The sequence below is a fragment of the Chelmon rostratus genome, chromosome 16 (genome assembly GCF_017976325.1).
Source record: "Chelmon rostratus isolate fCheRos1 chromosome 16, fCheRos1.pri, whole genome shotgun sequence".
In the NCBI taxonomy this organism is placed as follows: Eukaryota; Metazoa; Chordata; class Actinopteri; order Chaetodontiformes; family Chaetodontidae; genus Chelmon; species Chelmon rostratus.
This window is the reverse complement of record NC_055673.1, coordinates 24,425,585-24,442,197: the sequence shown is the minus strand read 5'-3', so window position 1 is coordinate 24,442,197 and position 16,613 is coordinate 24,425,585. Positions and strand designations below refer to the sequence as shown.

Below are 16,613 nucleotides of genomic sequence, written 5' to 3'. Positions count from 1 at the left end.
ATTTACCTGGTTAAAGCTGAAGTTTTCATCCATTAATTGGTCACCTTCATTCTCACAAACTAATCAGTTTTGCTAAGGTATTAGCCATTGTTTTATCTGGTATTCATTGGAATGGAATACCAGTATGGTCCTCATTCCTTCATTAATTGTTTTTGCTCTATTCAACCCTTTATTCATCACTATATTTGTCATTGTTGTCCATGCACAATAGAAATTAGGTGTTTGTGTAGATGAGTACTTAAATAAACCTTTTATGTAACTCACACATTTAAATTATATTAAGGCTTTAAGTTAATTCAATTCAATTTTATTTATATTGCGCCAAATCACAACCAAAGTTGTCTCAGGACACTTTACATTTAGAGCAGGTACACACCAAACACTTTATCGACAGAGACCCAACAATTTGACAAGCCCGGAGGCACGAGGTTTCTGGACTCAAATGCAGAACTCAGACACCACAGCAAGGTTTCAAAATCAATGAGGAATTTATTTAACAAAAGGCGCTCAGGATAATAACAGCTCATACGAGGTATGGCAGAAAAGTTCAACAAAAGACGCTAAGGAATAATTTGGAAGAATAATGTTAACACAAAAAGGGCTCAATGGGCTAGAATAAAGTATCAAATGAAGATCAAGAACAAAGCTAGAAAAATACTATAACTAAACTAGAACTTACTTTCAAAACAGACTAAGCACAACAAGGAGACAAGGATCAAGGAATGCTGGATAAATCACGGCTTGGCACAGGGACATGGCACGAGACAATCTGGCACAGGACAAAGGGAGACGCGGACTATACATACACGAGGTAACAATGAACAGGTGGAGACAATTTGGGCGGGGTAGACAATCAGACAGGCGGGAAACACACCAGGAAGTCAAGGGCCTGAAACGAGAGGAGACTTAGGTTTCACAATAAAACAGGAAGTGTAAGACAAGACATGACGCTCGTGAACAAAAACACTTAACAGATCTGACGAGGCATGACAGTACCCCCCCCTCTAGGGCCGGCTCCTGACGGTTCGGTTCGGTGGGAGGTACCAGGGAACTTTCACTGACAGGTTTGAGTTTGGATACGTGGAAGGAGGGATGAACTTTCATAGATCTGGGAAGTTTAAGACGGACAAATACAGGGTTAATGATTTTGGTGATGGGGAATGGTCCGACAAACCTGGGTGCCAACTTCCGAGAGTGAACGTGGAGTGGAAGATCCTTGGTGGACAGCCAGACCTTCTGGCCCAGAGCGTATTGAGGCGCCACCCTGCGGTGTCGGTCCGCTGCTGCCTTCACCCGTGTCTGGTTTCTGGAGAGCATGTTTCGTGCTGCTGCACGAAACACCGTCTCGCCATGGCGTGGACAGAAGGGACGGTTACCTCCTGCTCGTTGATTTCAAACAGAGATGGTTGATAACCGTACACACAGTGAAATGGGGACATGCCAGTAGCTGCTGTGGGGAGAGTACTATGAGCGTACTCCACCCATGTCAAGTGATCGCTCCAAGACGTCTGGTTCTGAGAGACCAGACAGCGAAGACAGGTCTCTAATTCCTCTAATTAGTCTCTCACTTTGGCCATTTGACTGTGGGTGATAACCAGAGGTCAGACTTACGCTAGCACCTAGCATGTGGCAGAACTCTTTCCAAAAATTGGAAATGAATTGGGGTCCCTGGTCGGAGACAATGTCTTTAGGTAGGCCATGAATATGAAAGATTTCCTTAATAATAATTGTGGCAGTGTCTTTGGCTGAAGGCAATTTAGGCAGTGCAATAGGGTTAGGGTTAGGGGTTAATATTCCAAATTCTTATGGTCAGTCCATACTAGAAATGGCTGGTCAGCTCCTTCCAGCCAGTGCCGCCACTCTTCCAGAGCGGTTTTAACTGCTAGTAGCTCCCTATTGCCCACATCATAATTCTTCTCTGCTGGGTTCAACTTACGTGAAAGGTAGGCGCATGGGTGGATCGTATTGCCCTTGGCTGATCTTTGGGACAAGACTGCTCCCACCGCCTCGTTGGAAGTGTCTGCCTCCACCACAAATTGGCGTTGTGGATCGGGTACCGTGAGAACCGGAGCAGAGGTGAAGGCTGTCTTCAGGCGCTGGAATGCCGCATCTGCACCTGGAGACCACTGAAACACTGTTTTAGTCGACGTGAGAGCATGGAGTGGGGCAGCAACACAACTAAAGTTTCTTTTGAACTTTCTTTCACATCTAATCCTACCTTTAGAGAACATGTCATTGTTTTGGATGTAAAGCTGGTGGGAGACCAACCCCAAGAATTGCTGAAGCTTTTTTCTGTTGGCTGGAATTGGTCAATTAGCCACAGCGCTTACTTTTTCCGGGTCCATCTGAATCTGGTTCTCATTAATGATATAGCCCAAAAATGATACTCGGTTGGAGTGAAACTCACACTTCTCTGCTTTGACGTACAGGAGGTGTTTGAGCAATCGTGAGAGAATTTGGCGAACATGACGCTGATGAGACTCAAGGTCAGAGGAGAATATCAATATATCGTCCAGATACACGAATACAAAGTCATTGAGATATTCTCTTAACACGTCATTTACGTAGCCTTGGAAGACGGCTGGAGCATTGGTAAGTCCAAAAGGCATCACCAAGTACTCGTAGTGCCCACTGGGGGTGTTGAACCCCGTTTTCCATTTATCTCCTTCTCTGATGCGGATCAAGTAATAAGCGTTGCGGAGATCCAGCTTTGTGAACCACCGAGCCTGTTGCAAAAGCTCAAAAGCAGATGACATCAAAGGCAAAGGGTAACGATTCTTGACAGTAATTTCGTTCAATGGGCTATAGTCAATGCATGGTCGGAGAGACCCGTCTTTTTTACCCACAAAAAAGAACCCTGCCCCCGCAGAGGAGGATGAGGGTCAGATGATGCCAGATATGAGTGAGGCTTGAATATACTCATCCATAGCTTTACGCTCAGGAAGGGAGAGAGAGTAGAGTCGCCCCTTAGGAATAGATGCCCCCGCAAGCAGTTCGATGGCGCAGTCAGAGGATCTGTGTGGAGGTAGAGATGTTGCTTGGTCTTTGTTAAACACCTCTTTCAGATCCCAATAGCACCAGGGAACCTGGGCAAGGTCAGGATATCGCTCTCTCTCCTCATTCGGTAGCGAGGCTGCAGCTGCGCTCTGGGTGTTGACGCTGTGAACAGATAAACATGGATAGTTCGTCATACAACCCCTGCCCCACCCCAGGATTTGCCCAGTCTCCCAGTCTATATGTGGGTTATGCTTGCGCAGCCATGGAAAGCCCAGTATGAGGGAATGTTGTGCCGACTTGAACAGGTGAAAACTGACAGTTTCCTGATGGACATTGTCTATGGTCAGTTCACATGGTTCAGTACAGTGTGACACCTGAAATAAGAAAGTGCTGTTTAAGGCGCTGGCATTAATAGGTGGTGACAGTTTCTTTACTGCAGCCTGAAAGTCCCTGGCTAATTGCCAGTCCAAAAAGTTCTCGTCTGCCCCAGAGTCAATCAATGCCTTTAATTCAGAGTTTATTATTGAGTTTTAATTTTACCTTGGTAAGAATTTGAGGAGGATTCTGTTCAGCTGTTCGGCTCACCAGCGCCCTCCTTTCAGCTAGTGAGCCTGCTCTTTTACCTGACAATCCGCTAGCGGGTGTCCCTGCTCGCCACAGTAGAAACAGGCATTTTCTCTGCGGCGCCGGCTCCTTTCTTCCGCCCCCAAGTTGCATGGGCTCCTCCGTTCCAGGAGGTGGAGCTGTGGCGGCAGGAGTGCAGGCTGCAGATCGAGGTGGCGATTCGTGCTCCTCGGAGGCTGTCTCCAGCTGTCCCCTCGGCGTGCGCTCTCCCTCCATCGGTCCCGTTCTCGCTCGCACAGCCGGGAATCGATCCGGATGGCCATTGCGATGATGGTTTCCAGGTCCTGGGGCAGGTCCAATGGTGCCAGCTGGTTCTTCAGAGGCTCTGACAGTCCGTTGACGAAAGCGTCGTTCAATGCGGGACCGTTCCACCCGCTGTCGACTGCTAGCCTGCGAAAGTCCATGGCATAGTCAATAACTCTCCGTCCGCTCTGCCTCAGTCGCAGCAGCGCTCGAGAGGCTTTGTGAGCTGGAGATTCATGATCAAAGATATTGGATAACATTTTGGAAAAAGTCTTAGTGTCTTGACAAACCAGGGAGTCTCTTGACCATTCGGCCGAAGCCCATGCCGACGCTCTTCCCGTCAGATGTGAGATTGTTCATTGGAATAAGCACCGGGATAATGCTTGTAGTGCAGATCACATTGTACCAGGAATGATCTGCAACCACCGGAATCTCCGGAGAATTTTTCCGGTGCGGCGAGGCGTGGAGCTCCTGTGGCGGGGTCTCTGACCGAGGGAATGGCGGCTGGTTCGACGGGGGGCTCGCCGGTAGGCGATGCGGAGTTGGCAAGATGAATGTTTATATGGTGGACTTGCTCGGTGAGTAAGTTTATCTGTGCCATAGCGGTTCTCTGCAACTCCCCTTGTCTATCTGAGAGATCCTTAACCCCCTGTTGTATGCTACGCAGCTGCTCCTCATGTTGGTGGAGGAGGCTGCCCTGAGTGGTTAAGGCGGTTAAGGCCGTCCTGAAGTGACTAGAGTCTGCTGAGTCCATGTTCGGCCAGATGAGGGAATGACACAATTCCCTCATGAGCGAGCACTTGGAGACAGTGGTGAGGAAAAACTTTTACCTTTTAGGAGGCAGAAACCTCGAGCAGAACCAGGCTCTGGGTGGGCGGCCATCTGCTTTGACCGGTTGGGTGAGAGCGAAAGAGAGAGAGAGGGGCAGAGAGAGTTATAACTGAGTTATAACTTTGAGTGACAGCTAGCAGCGAGGTTTCGGCAACCAGGTTTCATTTGGCACTGCCACAGTTCCACTCAGCTCCACCCATTCTCCATCTCTTTACCCATTTTTGGATTAGCCGGGAGTTTGGTGGAGTGTATGGGTATTACCTTCTCTGCTTAAATGTGTCTCGTCCAGATTGAGACTGAATTAATTGGCACTCATCATTTTCCCTTCTGTATGGGTGGTGCCCAGAGATGAATTTAATGCATGTTAAAATCTGTTACTCACTCTTGCGGCAAACAGATGAGACAATGGTGTCATATGATGTGACATCATTGTTAACTGTGTTAATGTGTGCCAACAGTGCTAGTTGTCGAGATTGTGAGGGATTGAGAGAGATTGAGACATGGCCATACACTGAGTGACAGAATACAGCTCATTGATAGAACTGTTTTTTAACCCCACATGTTTTAAGTACAAGGTTTCAACACAACATTGGTGTACTATGGGATCACCTGCATCTCCTATGGTGGACAACATTATGTTAAAGTAATTGAGAAGAAGGCACTGGACAGTTACCGTGATGCCCCACACTACTGTTTCAGGTATGCGGATGACACCTGGGTAAAACTCAAGAGCCAGGAAATATCAGTGGATAACAACTAGTGAAGAAGTTCACTAAGGAGGAGATGAGTAGGAACCAACCACCAATTTTAGACTGTGCTATAAAGGTGGGGAAAGAGGGAAAGTGGAGGTATTCCCATGACTAGCATCTTATTTTGGACGCTCATCATCCACTAGAACAATAACTAGAAGTCAGGGGATACCTACAACATCTGAGACAGTATCTACAACTTCTGAGGCTAAAGAAAAGGAGGCTAATCATATCAAACAAGCATTGAAATGTTGTCATTATCCACAGTTAGCATTCATCAAAAACCAGTCCCAAACATCTCAAGAGCAATGTTGATAATGTGGTCATGTGCATTGAGGAGTGCAAAGTGTGAAAAGACCTGTATTGTCTATGTATGTCTCAGACTTCTCACAGGGTCTCTGCAGTTTTCACACACTTACAACAAAAGAAACATGGTTTTAATGGTCCAGTGATTTTGATTAAGCTTTTTGTACAGTTTAACACAACAAATTAATCTACATACACATTTCTTCCATCTGCCTCACAGTTTTTTGTGTTGTGTTCCCTGAATATGACATGAATCAAAAATAGCTGCTGTGTGAATAACAAACAACAAGCTTTTGAAGTAAGATTCTCAAAGTCACCCACTGCATCAGACTCTGAAATGTCATACATAAGGTCCTCAACTGCATATGAACCAGCAGCCTGCATAGAAACACATTTTTGAGGCAAAAGAAGCTTCTGTTACTATTCTGACCTTAAGACTCCATGGCAACATGGCTACTATTAACATCTCATTCAATCATGCCCAGGCTCACAGATCTTACACTGCATTGCCCGGGGCTCATCTGTCACTGCTTAAGTTTGAGATGCTCTAAAAGCACTTCTAAGTATGTAGCGCTGACACACATACACATTCCTCTTCTCACACAAGCAATGCCATGCAGAGCTCAAATGGAATTTAAAGTTAATGCAAGCTAAATCTCATTCGTTCTTTCTCCAGTTTATAACAGTAGCAAGGTATTTGTGGTGAAATATTCAGCCTGTAGCTGCATGCTATAGGCTGCACTACATTTGTGCCAATGTTTTCATTTTTTTCATAGCAACATATCCCTTGAAGGATGGGTCTCTGTAACAACTCTTTTTGCAAACATCATACCTATTGTGATGTATCACACTATGTGAAGGCCAAACTGCTGTGTTGCAGACATGGTGAAGTGCAACAGAAGCCAAACTTCTCAATGAACACTCACTTTGTATGTCATCATGGCCTATCACACAATGGCAGTGTTATCATTGACACAAGGTCTTTGTCAGATAATGTTGTTTGTGAGGTGATTTAAGGGTGTCAAATGTGGCTGCATTAGTTACTCTTAAAAGAATATTCCTCAAGTTCAGCATTGCACTTGATGAATAAAGAAAAACTCTCTGGTCAGTCTTAAATGAATAGATTTGTTCAAGTTCTGGTACCAGGAAACAGACCTATTCCATCTCTATCAAACCTATAATAACAAAATTACCATGAAAACGAGGTTTTATTTTCTTCTTGCAACACAAAACTAGTAAAAACCAACAAGCATATCTCAAGAAATTCAGATTCCCCAAGGTCTTCTGATCTTTACCACTGGTCAGTCTGAACCTTCTTTTATGTCTAAGGTTGCAATGGCCCCTTTGAGTTATTTAACAGATGATTTGATTCAGCAGTTTTACACATTTCAGCACTCCTATATCACTGTCAGGCTCAGAATGGACATTTGAACAAGAAAAGCATCAAAGTCACTGTGATAGAACCAGAGATATCTTTTTTTGTATTCCACTAGATCTTCTCCCGTGTCAAAACCTCTTGTCTTCATTACCCAAGATGTACCCACATTTCGGTCAGAGATTCGGATGTGGCTTTTTTCTAGTAGTGGCTAATGTAGCCTTAAGTTGTTAACCTCAACCCTGCTATAAGATATTTTGGTGAACCCTAACCTGTCCTCTAATACTGTGGTCAAGGCTACAAGTGATGCTCTTTGAATAACAAAATCACCAGTATGCTGTTTTGTCAGCCAACACATTTGTAATAAGGGGATATCATTATTGGACTAAGGGGACAGCGAGTAGGCTTCAAGCTTTCAGTTTTAGCCCAGTATTCCTTTGAGTAAGGTCCACATATGGATAATCATCCAATTTACACCCTTTGCTAACATTCAGTGTCAAGCAGTAATGTGGCCTTTATCAAAGCAAAAAGTGTCTTGTTTGAAATTTCACACCCAGCAGTGAGAATCGTTGTAAGTGCTCCTGGCATTGAGTATTAAAGTAGAAGGTTTTCATTTCTGTCGTATTTTTTTGTTTCTTATTTTTTGCAAATAGATGCCTGCAAATGCCTATATTTGGGCGTTATTAGCTGGAAAACACAACACAAACCACAACATTACAGAATTTTACATCTGTTTTTCTAATGGTGCTGAGGCATTCTCCAAAAAAAGGCAAATTATTATATTTACGCCAATAGTAATATTTATATTCAGCAACCAATATTTGAGCCATCTATATTCATATTCTATATTGAGGCCACTTACTGTATACATATACTTAATGTAGCCCTGTGTTATATACCCATTTACACTGAATACCCTCATTTGGTTGTAAATTACCCACTGAAACAACATATCCTCATTTTCAGAAATTCATTGGCTGTACGATGCCCCAGTCATCTCCACAATCAGTCATACAATGTTAACACAAATGAAGAAGACGAGTCCCTTCTTTTCAGCGTGGACTGTCATTGGCAGTAGTTGACTGTAGAACTCAAATGGAAGATCTTAATTGGTCATCTGAGGTGTCAGTTGAGTACAGCAGCCATCTTGAGACATGTTGCATACGTGTACATGGTTACTGGAGGTATATGGGAGAAAATTTGGAAATATAAATCAACATTCTGTTGATTATTATAGTATTTTAAGCAAAATTGTTCAATGGATTGGATCATTTGGTTCTTAGCCAACATAACCAGACAGCTTTTGTAGGAGTGATATTGATTTGTCAGCGAGTTGCCTTAGTTTAAGAATCAGTTGTTGCCGTTGAGTGTACCTGCTATGCTTGACTAAAACTGTTAACTCATACTGCTTCAGAATTAACATTTCCCATTACTCAACACTCAGAAAAACAGCCAGATAAAGTTCAGGAAATTCAGTGCAACACGTTTGCCATGATAGCTTGGGAGGAGGAGTGACCTGCTTGCGGGCAGTTTTAATGGGAAAGCAGCTGTCAGTGCACGTGTCATGAGGAAGTGGGCACAGCTGCCTCTAAAGTAACCCTAACCCCCAACTTAACAATTACATAGATAAAGTATTATTTGGTTATTATTATAACATTATTATCAGATTAGTGAGAAATGTAAGCCTGTCGCTTCACACAACCGTCAAACAATAAGGTTCAGCTGAGGACGGGCTCACAGAGGTGTGTGGTCGAGTGGAGCAGTTAGGTTTTCACTTATTGCTCGCAGTGAGTGACAGGAGTGGGTACACGATGTCCATTCTCATAATTTGTCATTTTTCAGAGACCTCCCCACACTGAGATTTTGATTGTCTTTAGGATAGCTCAGATCTCTTTTAGGAGATTTCTGTTATTTTTAGTACATTTTAATTGCAAATTGATGAGGTCTCATCACAGCTCATTGTCGATCAGGTCCCAGCTTCAGCCTCCATGAAATGCTTCATTATCTTCTTCATGTGTAAAAATAGTTGGCTTGAGCCTTTCATACAGTTGCTTTGACATCAGCAAGTTATAGATAAGTCTTTGAGGAAATTCCTTCAGGTGAAACAATCTATAGATTTGTATCACAGATGGTTATTTCAAATTATACATAACAGCAAACATATCAGTGTGCATTTCTCAAGCCCTGTTCATCACATTGAACAGATCAATGCAGCTTTGAAAAACTGGAAAAATGCCTCATGAATAATGCAAACTAGAGGTCAATGAATGAAATGAGCCAAGAAGTGAAAAGCCTCAGCTTTTATTTCTCTGTCCTGAGATGTGTCTGTGTACCCGTGAGTGTTGGTTGTGACCTGAACATTAAATGGGCCTTGGTAATGGAGCCACACATTAAGCGACAGTGTGTGATTTACTACAAACATCAATGGGACGTGGGGACTGAGGCATAGCTAGACACTGCACTGACAGTTAGACCGGTGGTCAGAGCAAACACTGGGGATGCAATTAATTTTTCTGCTCTACAAATTCACGAGTTTTCCTTGATCTATTTCATTCGTCTCTTCTGTTCCCTACCATCTCTTCATCCTTTTCATCATCTCCTCTGTGTTTTACTAGGCGCAGGACCCCCCGCAGACCAGACTGTGGTCATCGAGGAGTTTCGCTACCTGTCCCAGAAGCTCTTTGTGTCTGTGTCTGTCTTTGCTGGGTTGGGGATCCTGCTGGGCATTGTCTGCCTCACCTTTAACATCTACAACAGCAATGTCAGGTACAAAAGCTCACCTTTACAAGACGTCGATCGAGATCAAGTTTCTTTACAGTTTCACTAATATATATTTATATATATATGGCTGAAGTCACTATGTATTATGTGAAAGAGGTTGGCTTGTGTGACAAAAGCTACAGAGAATTGTAGCTCCCCACAGGTCCAAAGAGTGTTTTAGCATCTTTCAGCTCATGTTTTGTTTTTGTGGTCCACAAACTCTGCTCTGATCAGCCTCGCTTCCAGCAGCAGCAGACAACTATTTTCAGTGAAAAGGCTCTAAAAACCCATACACTACTGTCCCAATACCAAACAACAGACTGACACAATTAGAGTAGCTGGTGACCATAGTGGTATATATACCATAGTAACATCTAGATATATATCTTGGAACTAGATATATTCTTTCAAATTTGGTGACATTTTGAACGCCAAACCATAAAATTGCAGCTAAAAGAGACAGAATATTTTACTTTAGCCCTTTTCAGATATGGAATATGAAAATTGGTTGACTTCTTGACATTTAGATATTGGCTTTTATGTGACTGTTCCTCACAGCTTTATTCAGACATGGCAGGACATTTATGGAAAGAAACAAAGTACACCACACTTACATTTGCAATACTAAGGAAGATTGGCTGCATCATTGATGGATTTTGAAACATATTTTGCATTGAAGCCTTAATTAGTGTCTATCAAATCAAATTTCATCATTTAGCACTACTGGACATGCACAAACATGAAATGACACAACGTTAAGCTGAAGCTCTCATTTAATTACTAGTATGTTACATTCATTTAGCTGCCGCTTTAATCGCTTACAACAAGTGCAAGTGCTTCATCAAATATGCTGAATTGCTACATTTAGAACAGTAAGAGCAACTTTACCTCATAAGTGTACAAGATTACATTTTTTATTTAATGGACCAAGGTGAAGTCTGAACAGGTGCCCCTCGTACCCTCATAGTGAGGGATGCAGTAGCAGAATGTCGTGGATTGGCTGAGGTGTTTGGTGAGTCATTGACAGCATGGTAGGCAAGAAGCAGTGTCTTGAATCAGGTTTGAGCAGCCACCAGTAGCCATGTAGTGTGGTGCAGTGTAGAAGCACTTTGATAGATTGAAGATCAGCCTGCTTGTCACATTTTGGATTAGCTTCAGAGGTCGGATGGCACACGCAGGTACACCAGTCCTGGAGGACTTGCAGCAGTCTAGGTGATATGATGACCCCTTTGCCTTCTGGGTGAGGAAAGGACATCTTTCTGATGTTGTGGAGAATGAATCCACTGGAGCTCGCTATGGCAGCAATGTTGAGAGTTAAGGACAACTGGTCATCTAGTGTCACACCCAGGTTCCTAGCAGTCTGAGCCGGGGACACCACTGAGTTGTCAATGGTCATGGTGAGAGCAAGTTAGCAAGTTGAGAGCAATTTCAAAAATGCAAGTTAAGAGTACTTTTGAAATTGTACTTAGATGACAATTGAATGGTGTAGAATGCATGTGATATAGCACTTGATACACACAAAACCAGTTGTGCTCCCAAGTCCATGTGGTAACATCATTTATACAATGATGCGTTTGAGAAAGTGGTGAATCTCGCTCCATCCATGCTTGTGAGCGACTGAGCCTTTTGAGGATGCCCCTTTCATACCCAATCATGATACTATCTCCTGTTACCAATCAACCTGTTTACCTGTGGAATGATCCAAACAGGTGTTTTGGAGCGTTCCACAACTTTCCCAGTCTTTTGTTGCTCCTGTCCCAACTTGTTTGAAATGTGTGGCATCAAATTCAGAATAAGCAGATATTTACAAAAATCAGTGAAGTTGATGAGGTCAAACATTAAAAATATTGTCTCTGTGCTGTTTTCAGTTGAGTATATGTAAGAAAGGATTATCATATGCCCTTTTATTTATGTTTTATACAGCATTCCTGCTTTTTCTGAAATCTGAACTAGAGGCTTCAATCTGCAAACATAGGTTGTCCCTTTGTTTCAATTTTTTTCAGGACCTATGCTGTGCCATGAACAAAACTACACGTTTAGATGAGTGCATTTTGGCGGAATCTATGTAATATTCACAGAGCTCAGTCTGAATGTTGATAGTGACTCCTAAAAAGGCATGTATGAGGCAGACAGTTGAATATAGACTTACTGCAGTTTATATTCCTGACAGACAGCTAATATTCTGCACCGGGTGGCAGTGTAACTCTGACAGCAGGAGAATGACAGTGAGGAGCTTTGTAGAGCTGTATGTGCAATGGGAGACAGAACCTTTGACAGACACAAATATCCCTCTGTGCATGATAGTGTGAGTGTAAGTGTGTCGCAACAGGCCTGTGCAATTCATTTTTTTCACTGTGACCTCAATCTTGAATACTTTAAAGCATTTTTTTTGTCTATTTGGTAAGTATGTGTGGGTGTGCATGTGTATTTTTGTGTTCATACATTTCTACACTGAGAAGGACCAAATATCCTCATTAGCATATAGACAAGGTAAACTCTCAAAAATGGTCAGCTGCAAAGGTAAAATGTTGTGGTGTCAGAGAAAGCTCTGAAAGCAGTCACCATCAGTCGAAGAGTGAGCACTGGTAGCCATTGAAATGCCAGTAGAGTAAGAAATGTAAGCAAGTTGATCCGTAGCCACTGATAGCAGTTGAAGGGTAAGTGATTAAAGCAGTTGAAATTTCAGTTGAAGTTGAAGTGTTAGATGTCCACTGTAATAAGTTCAGTGTCAGCTGGTATGTATGCACTGACAGGACTCAATATGCCAGTGAAGGTGTTTTATCAGTTGACTAAATCACATGAAGTGTCAATTAACATGTAACCAGTAAAAACAGTTGAAGAGTCAGTCAAAGTGCAAGTGATGAGACATATGAATTTTCAGTTAATGAGGTAGTTGAATGACTCTTTTGCTTTGAGGAAAAAAATTCAAAAATTTTCAGTCCTGTTTTTATATTTTATTAGTGGCTCGAGCGTACATAAAACACACGCACATCTGGCCCAGACTTGTCCGCATCTCACAGTGTAATCATTTTTTTGATAGCAGCTACGGTTTTGTCACAATCACAAGTTGTTCGGAAGAAACCGACAGCAAAAAAGTAGCTGTTCAGGAACAGGTAAAAAGTGGGACAGATAGAGAGGTAATTATCAGCAGGTGGGGCAGAAGTTACACACACACACACACACATTCAGACACAAATATACCAGACACATCTCCATGTAGGAACTGGTTGGGCTGCTTGTTCAAAATGCTTGGGACAATTTGATAAATTTGTAGTTCAAGCAGACACACACACACAAACAGATGAAGACACACACATACACAGTCACACACAACAACAGATACATACACACAGACAAAGTCACACAAATACAGTTAAATACACACAGACAGCCTCATATACATAGACAGGCACAACGCTGTTAGCTCTGTTAGCTCTATTAGAAATGTTAGCACCATTAGCTCTGTTAGCACCGTTACCTCTGTTAGCTCTGTTAGCTCCGTTAGCATTAGCTCCGTTAGTTCTGTTAGCGCCATTAGCGTTAGTGCCATTAGCGTTAATGCCATTAGCGCTAGCGCCGTTAGCTCTCTTGGTAAAAGGAAACTTTGGATGATAATAGAGATGGTTCATTTCAATTAAATTCATTCATGTTTATTGATTCAGTTAATAAGACCAGCAGCCCCCTCCTGCCACTGTCAAAATTTCGGCGGCGCCGGAATTGTCTAGTTTTCTATCTCCTGCATGAAAGAGTTTTACCTTTCTTTCAGGCAGCCAGAGTTACTGAACCTACCTGAAACCTTCTGAAGTAGGTACTCTATGTCAGTGAACATGTCTATATGCTTTGATCTCCTCAACAAAGAGTGGGCTGTCAAGTCCGCTCTGCTTCCAGAGCTCCAGCCACTGTCAATGTTCACAGTGGATGTAAGAAAAACCCCAATGAGAGTGAAAGTGAGTGAACCTGCTGGGACTGATAGCATCCTTGGCTGTGTACTGTACCAACCAGCTAGTTGTGTTTGTGTGTGTTTATAATTATGTACATGCTTATGGTTGTCTCCATGAATGTATCTATTTCTGCTTTTGGTCCAGGTACATTCAGAACTCTCAGCCCTACCTCAACAACATGACAGCAGTGGGCTGCATGATGGCTCTGGCTGCTGTCTTCCCTCTGGGCATCGATGGCCTTCATGTCCACAGGAAGCAGTTCCCTGTTGTCTGCCAGGTACAACTTGAAAGTTGCTCCAAACAATATATATACAGCATATCACATGGTCTTCACCAGAAGTTTTTTTGGTTGTTATAAAGATTGATGTAGTTGTATATCTGACCTGATTTTATTGAGGTAGCCTGAGGTAACAGCATGTAACTCACCCTCAACCACAAATGGTTGTTTTTACAACAGAGTGTTAATTAGTGAGCCTTAGAAGTGTTGGTAGGTGTATTTTTCACATTTGGACTCCTTCAAAGAAAACAAGAATAAACAAACAACAGCCTGCTGATATTCTGAGTTTTCACTGGGTCTAACAATGTTTCTCCTGAGGATGAAACTACTGGACATCAGTGCAAAGAGACAGGATTATGATGTCTACAAGGTTTTGTATTGTAGAGAAATCATCCTCTGCAGGGCATGAATGTGATCAGCAAATCTCATAGATATCTCTGGTGTGCAGCTGAAATAGTTCATGTATAGGTCATTTTTCTGTTTGTACTTTTTCATGGATGTAGCAATGACGCTAACTACCTATCTAGGAAGATGATGTCCCTATTCTTTATCTTGGCTACAAAATTCTGATTCATCAGTTGTTTCTTCACCTGGGACAAACAGCCACCAGTGACAGTACCACACCTTTATGAATCACTGTGTAAATCAGAGATGTGGCAGTTGATTCAGATGTCAAGAACCATGCGAAATGTGGGGTTTCCATTCATGCATTTGCCCTAAATCCCTATTGTATGTCAAACGCCAAATTTGACTTATTTCAATTAGACATTTCTCTTTTGACCATAAAATGCCTGTAAATCAGGAATACCAGCTTCCACGTCTGTTACTGCTGGTATTGTATAATATGAGACAAGAAAAGATTAACCTTTATTAATCCCACACCAGGGAAATTTACAGTGTTACGGCAGCAAAGGAGGGTGTGTAGTAGTAAGAAGCATCAGTAAAAAAGCAAGATATGATTAAAAAAAAAACAGTGAGTATTGTGTAAAACAGCCAGTATTGCACATAGGAAAAAGTGATATTGCCCAGTCTGATGGCACCACAAGGAAGGACCTGCGATCTCCTTCATACTTCGCGTGCCTTCTTAACCAATCTGTTAAGTCTCTTCCTGTAAGATGTTGAGATGCCACTGCAGACCACTCCACAGAAGATAGAGGTCCTCCGCAATGCCCCCTGCACTCCAAAAGACCTGAGTCTCCTCGGCAGATACAGTCTACTCTTACCTTTCTTATCTAGTGCATATGCACTGTAGGAGTAGAGTGTTTGCTCCTGAGAAAGTCTACCACCAGCTTTTTGGTTTTCCCTGCATTGATCTGGAGGTGGTTCCACTGGTCAAAACCACAAATCCGTGGGTCAGGACCTTGTGTTCCCTATCGTCGCCATCTGTGATGATGTTGACAATTGCAGAGTTGTCAGGAAACTTTTGTAGGTGGTAGATGATTTTGCATGGGGTCAGTGGTGTAGAGGGTGAACAGGAAGGGAACCAGGAATGCTCCCCGTGGAGCCCCCATGCTGCAGACAACCATGTCAGACTCACAAACCTGTATCCTCATATATTGTGGTAGGTTGGCGAGGTAGTCCATGATCTATGCTATGAGGTGGTGGTCTACCCCTGTGTGCTCAGTTTGTCCCTCAGAAGCATGTGCTGTATGGTATTGAAGGCACTGGAGATATCCAAGAACATGATTCTCACAGTGATCCCAGCCTTTTCCATGTGAGAAAGCGATCTATGTAGGAGCTAGATGACAGCATCATCTACCCCAAAGCCAGGTTGATAGGCAAACTGTAGTGGGTCCATAGATGGTCTCACCAGGGGAAAAAGATGGACAAGCCTCTCCAGGGTTTTCATCAGGTGTGAAGGCAGTGCATTGGCCTGTATCTGTTGAGGGCCTTGGGGTGCAAAGTGTTTGACACTAGCACCATGCAGGACATTTTACACAGCTGTATGCACTCTCCTCAGCTTCAGGCTCAGTTTGAAGATGTGTTTAACTGTCCCACACATCTGGTCTGCACAGGACTTCAGAAGCCTTGAGCTGCAGGTCCTTCTTTCCTGCAGCTTTCAGACTGTTCAACTCTAACATCATTTAACACTGTGCTTGTTGTTTCACATAACAACATCACAAACCTTCTGTTTTATACTGCTGTGTTTTTTCCATTTAACATTTGCTAATATCCAGTTAATCTGTTTCTGCTACATATTTTAGATACAAGTACAAAGTACAAAACAATGTATTTTATTATCCATATTTTTCACATGCAATTCAAACATTATTGCTAATATGCTCTTTTTGTATATAATGTACATATATACAGTATATAGTATAAAGTTTTATTTTGTATCCCTTTTTATTGTCTATTTGTTCTTTTTCCACATCTCTTTTTTATTGTTGCTATTATGACTGTCTGTATTTCCTTTTCTTAATTTTCTTGGTGTGGGATCAATAAATGGTATTGTTATATCTTACCTCTTATCTCTTATTTCTGCCACTGTAAAGGCAGACATACAGTAT

At 42.6% G+C, this 16,613-nt stretch overlaps 1 protein-coding gene across 1 annotated transcript in view; it reads left to right on the top strand.

The window, feature by feature from the left end:
- gabbr1b (gamma-aminobutyric acid (GABA) B receptor, 1b) overlaps positions 1-16,613 on the top strand; it is an 80,407-nt gene that overhangs the window by 46,834 nt on the left and 16,960 nt on the right. The window contains exons 10-11 of the mRNA XM_041955275.1: positions 9,741-9,891; positions 13,971-14,103. Coding sequence (XP_041811209.1) covers positions 9,741-9,891; positions 13,971-14,103 — 284 coding nt within the window. The remainder of the gene's footprint in view (positions 1-9,740; positions 9,892-13,970; positions 14,104-16,613) is intronic.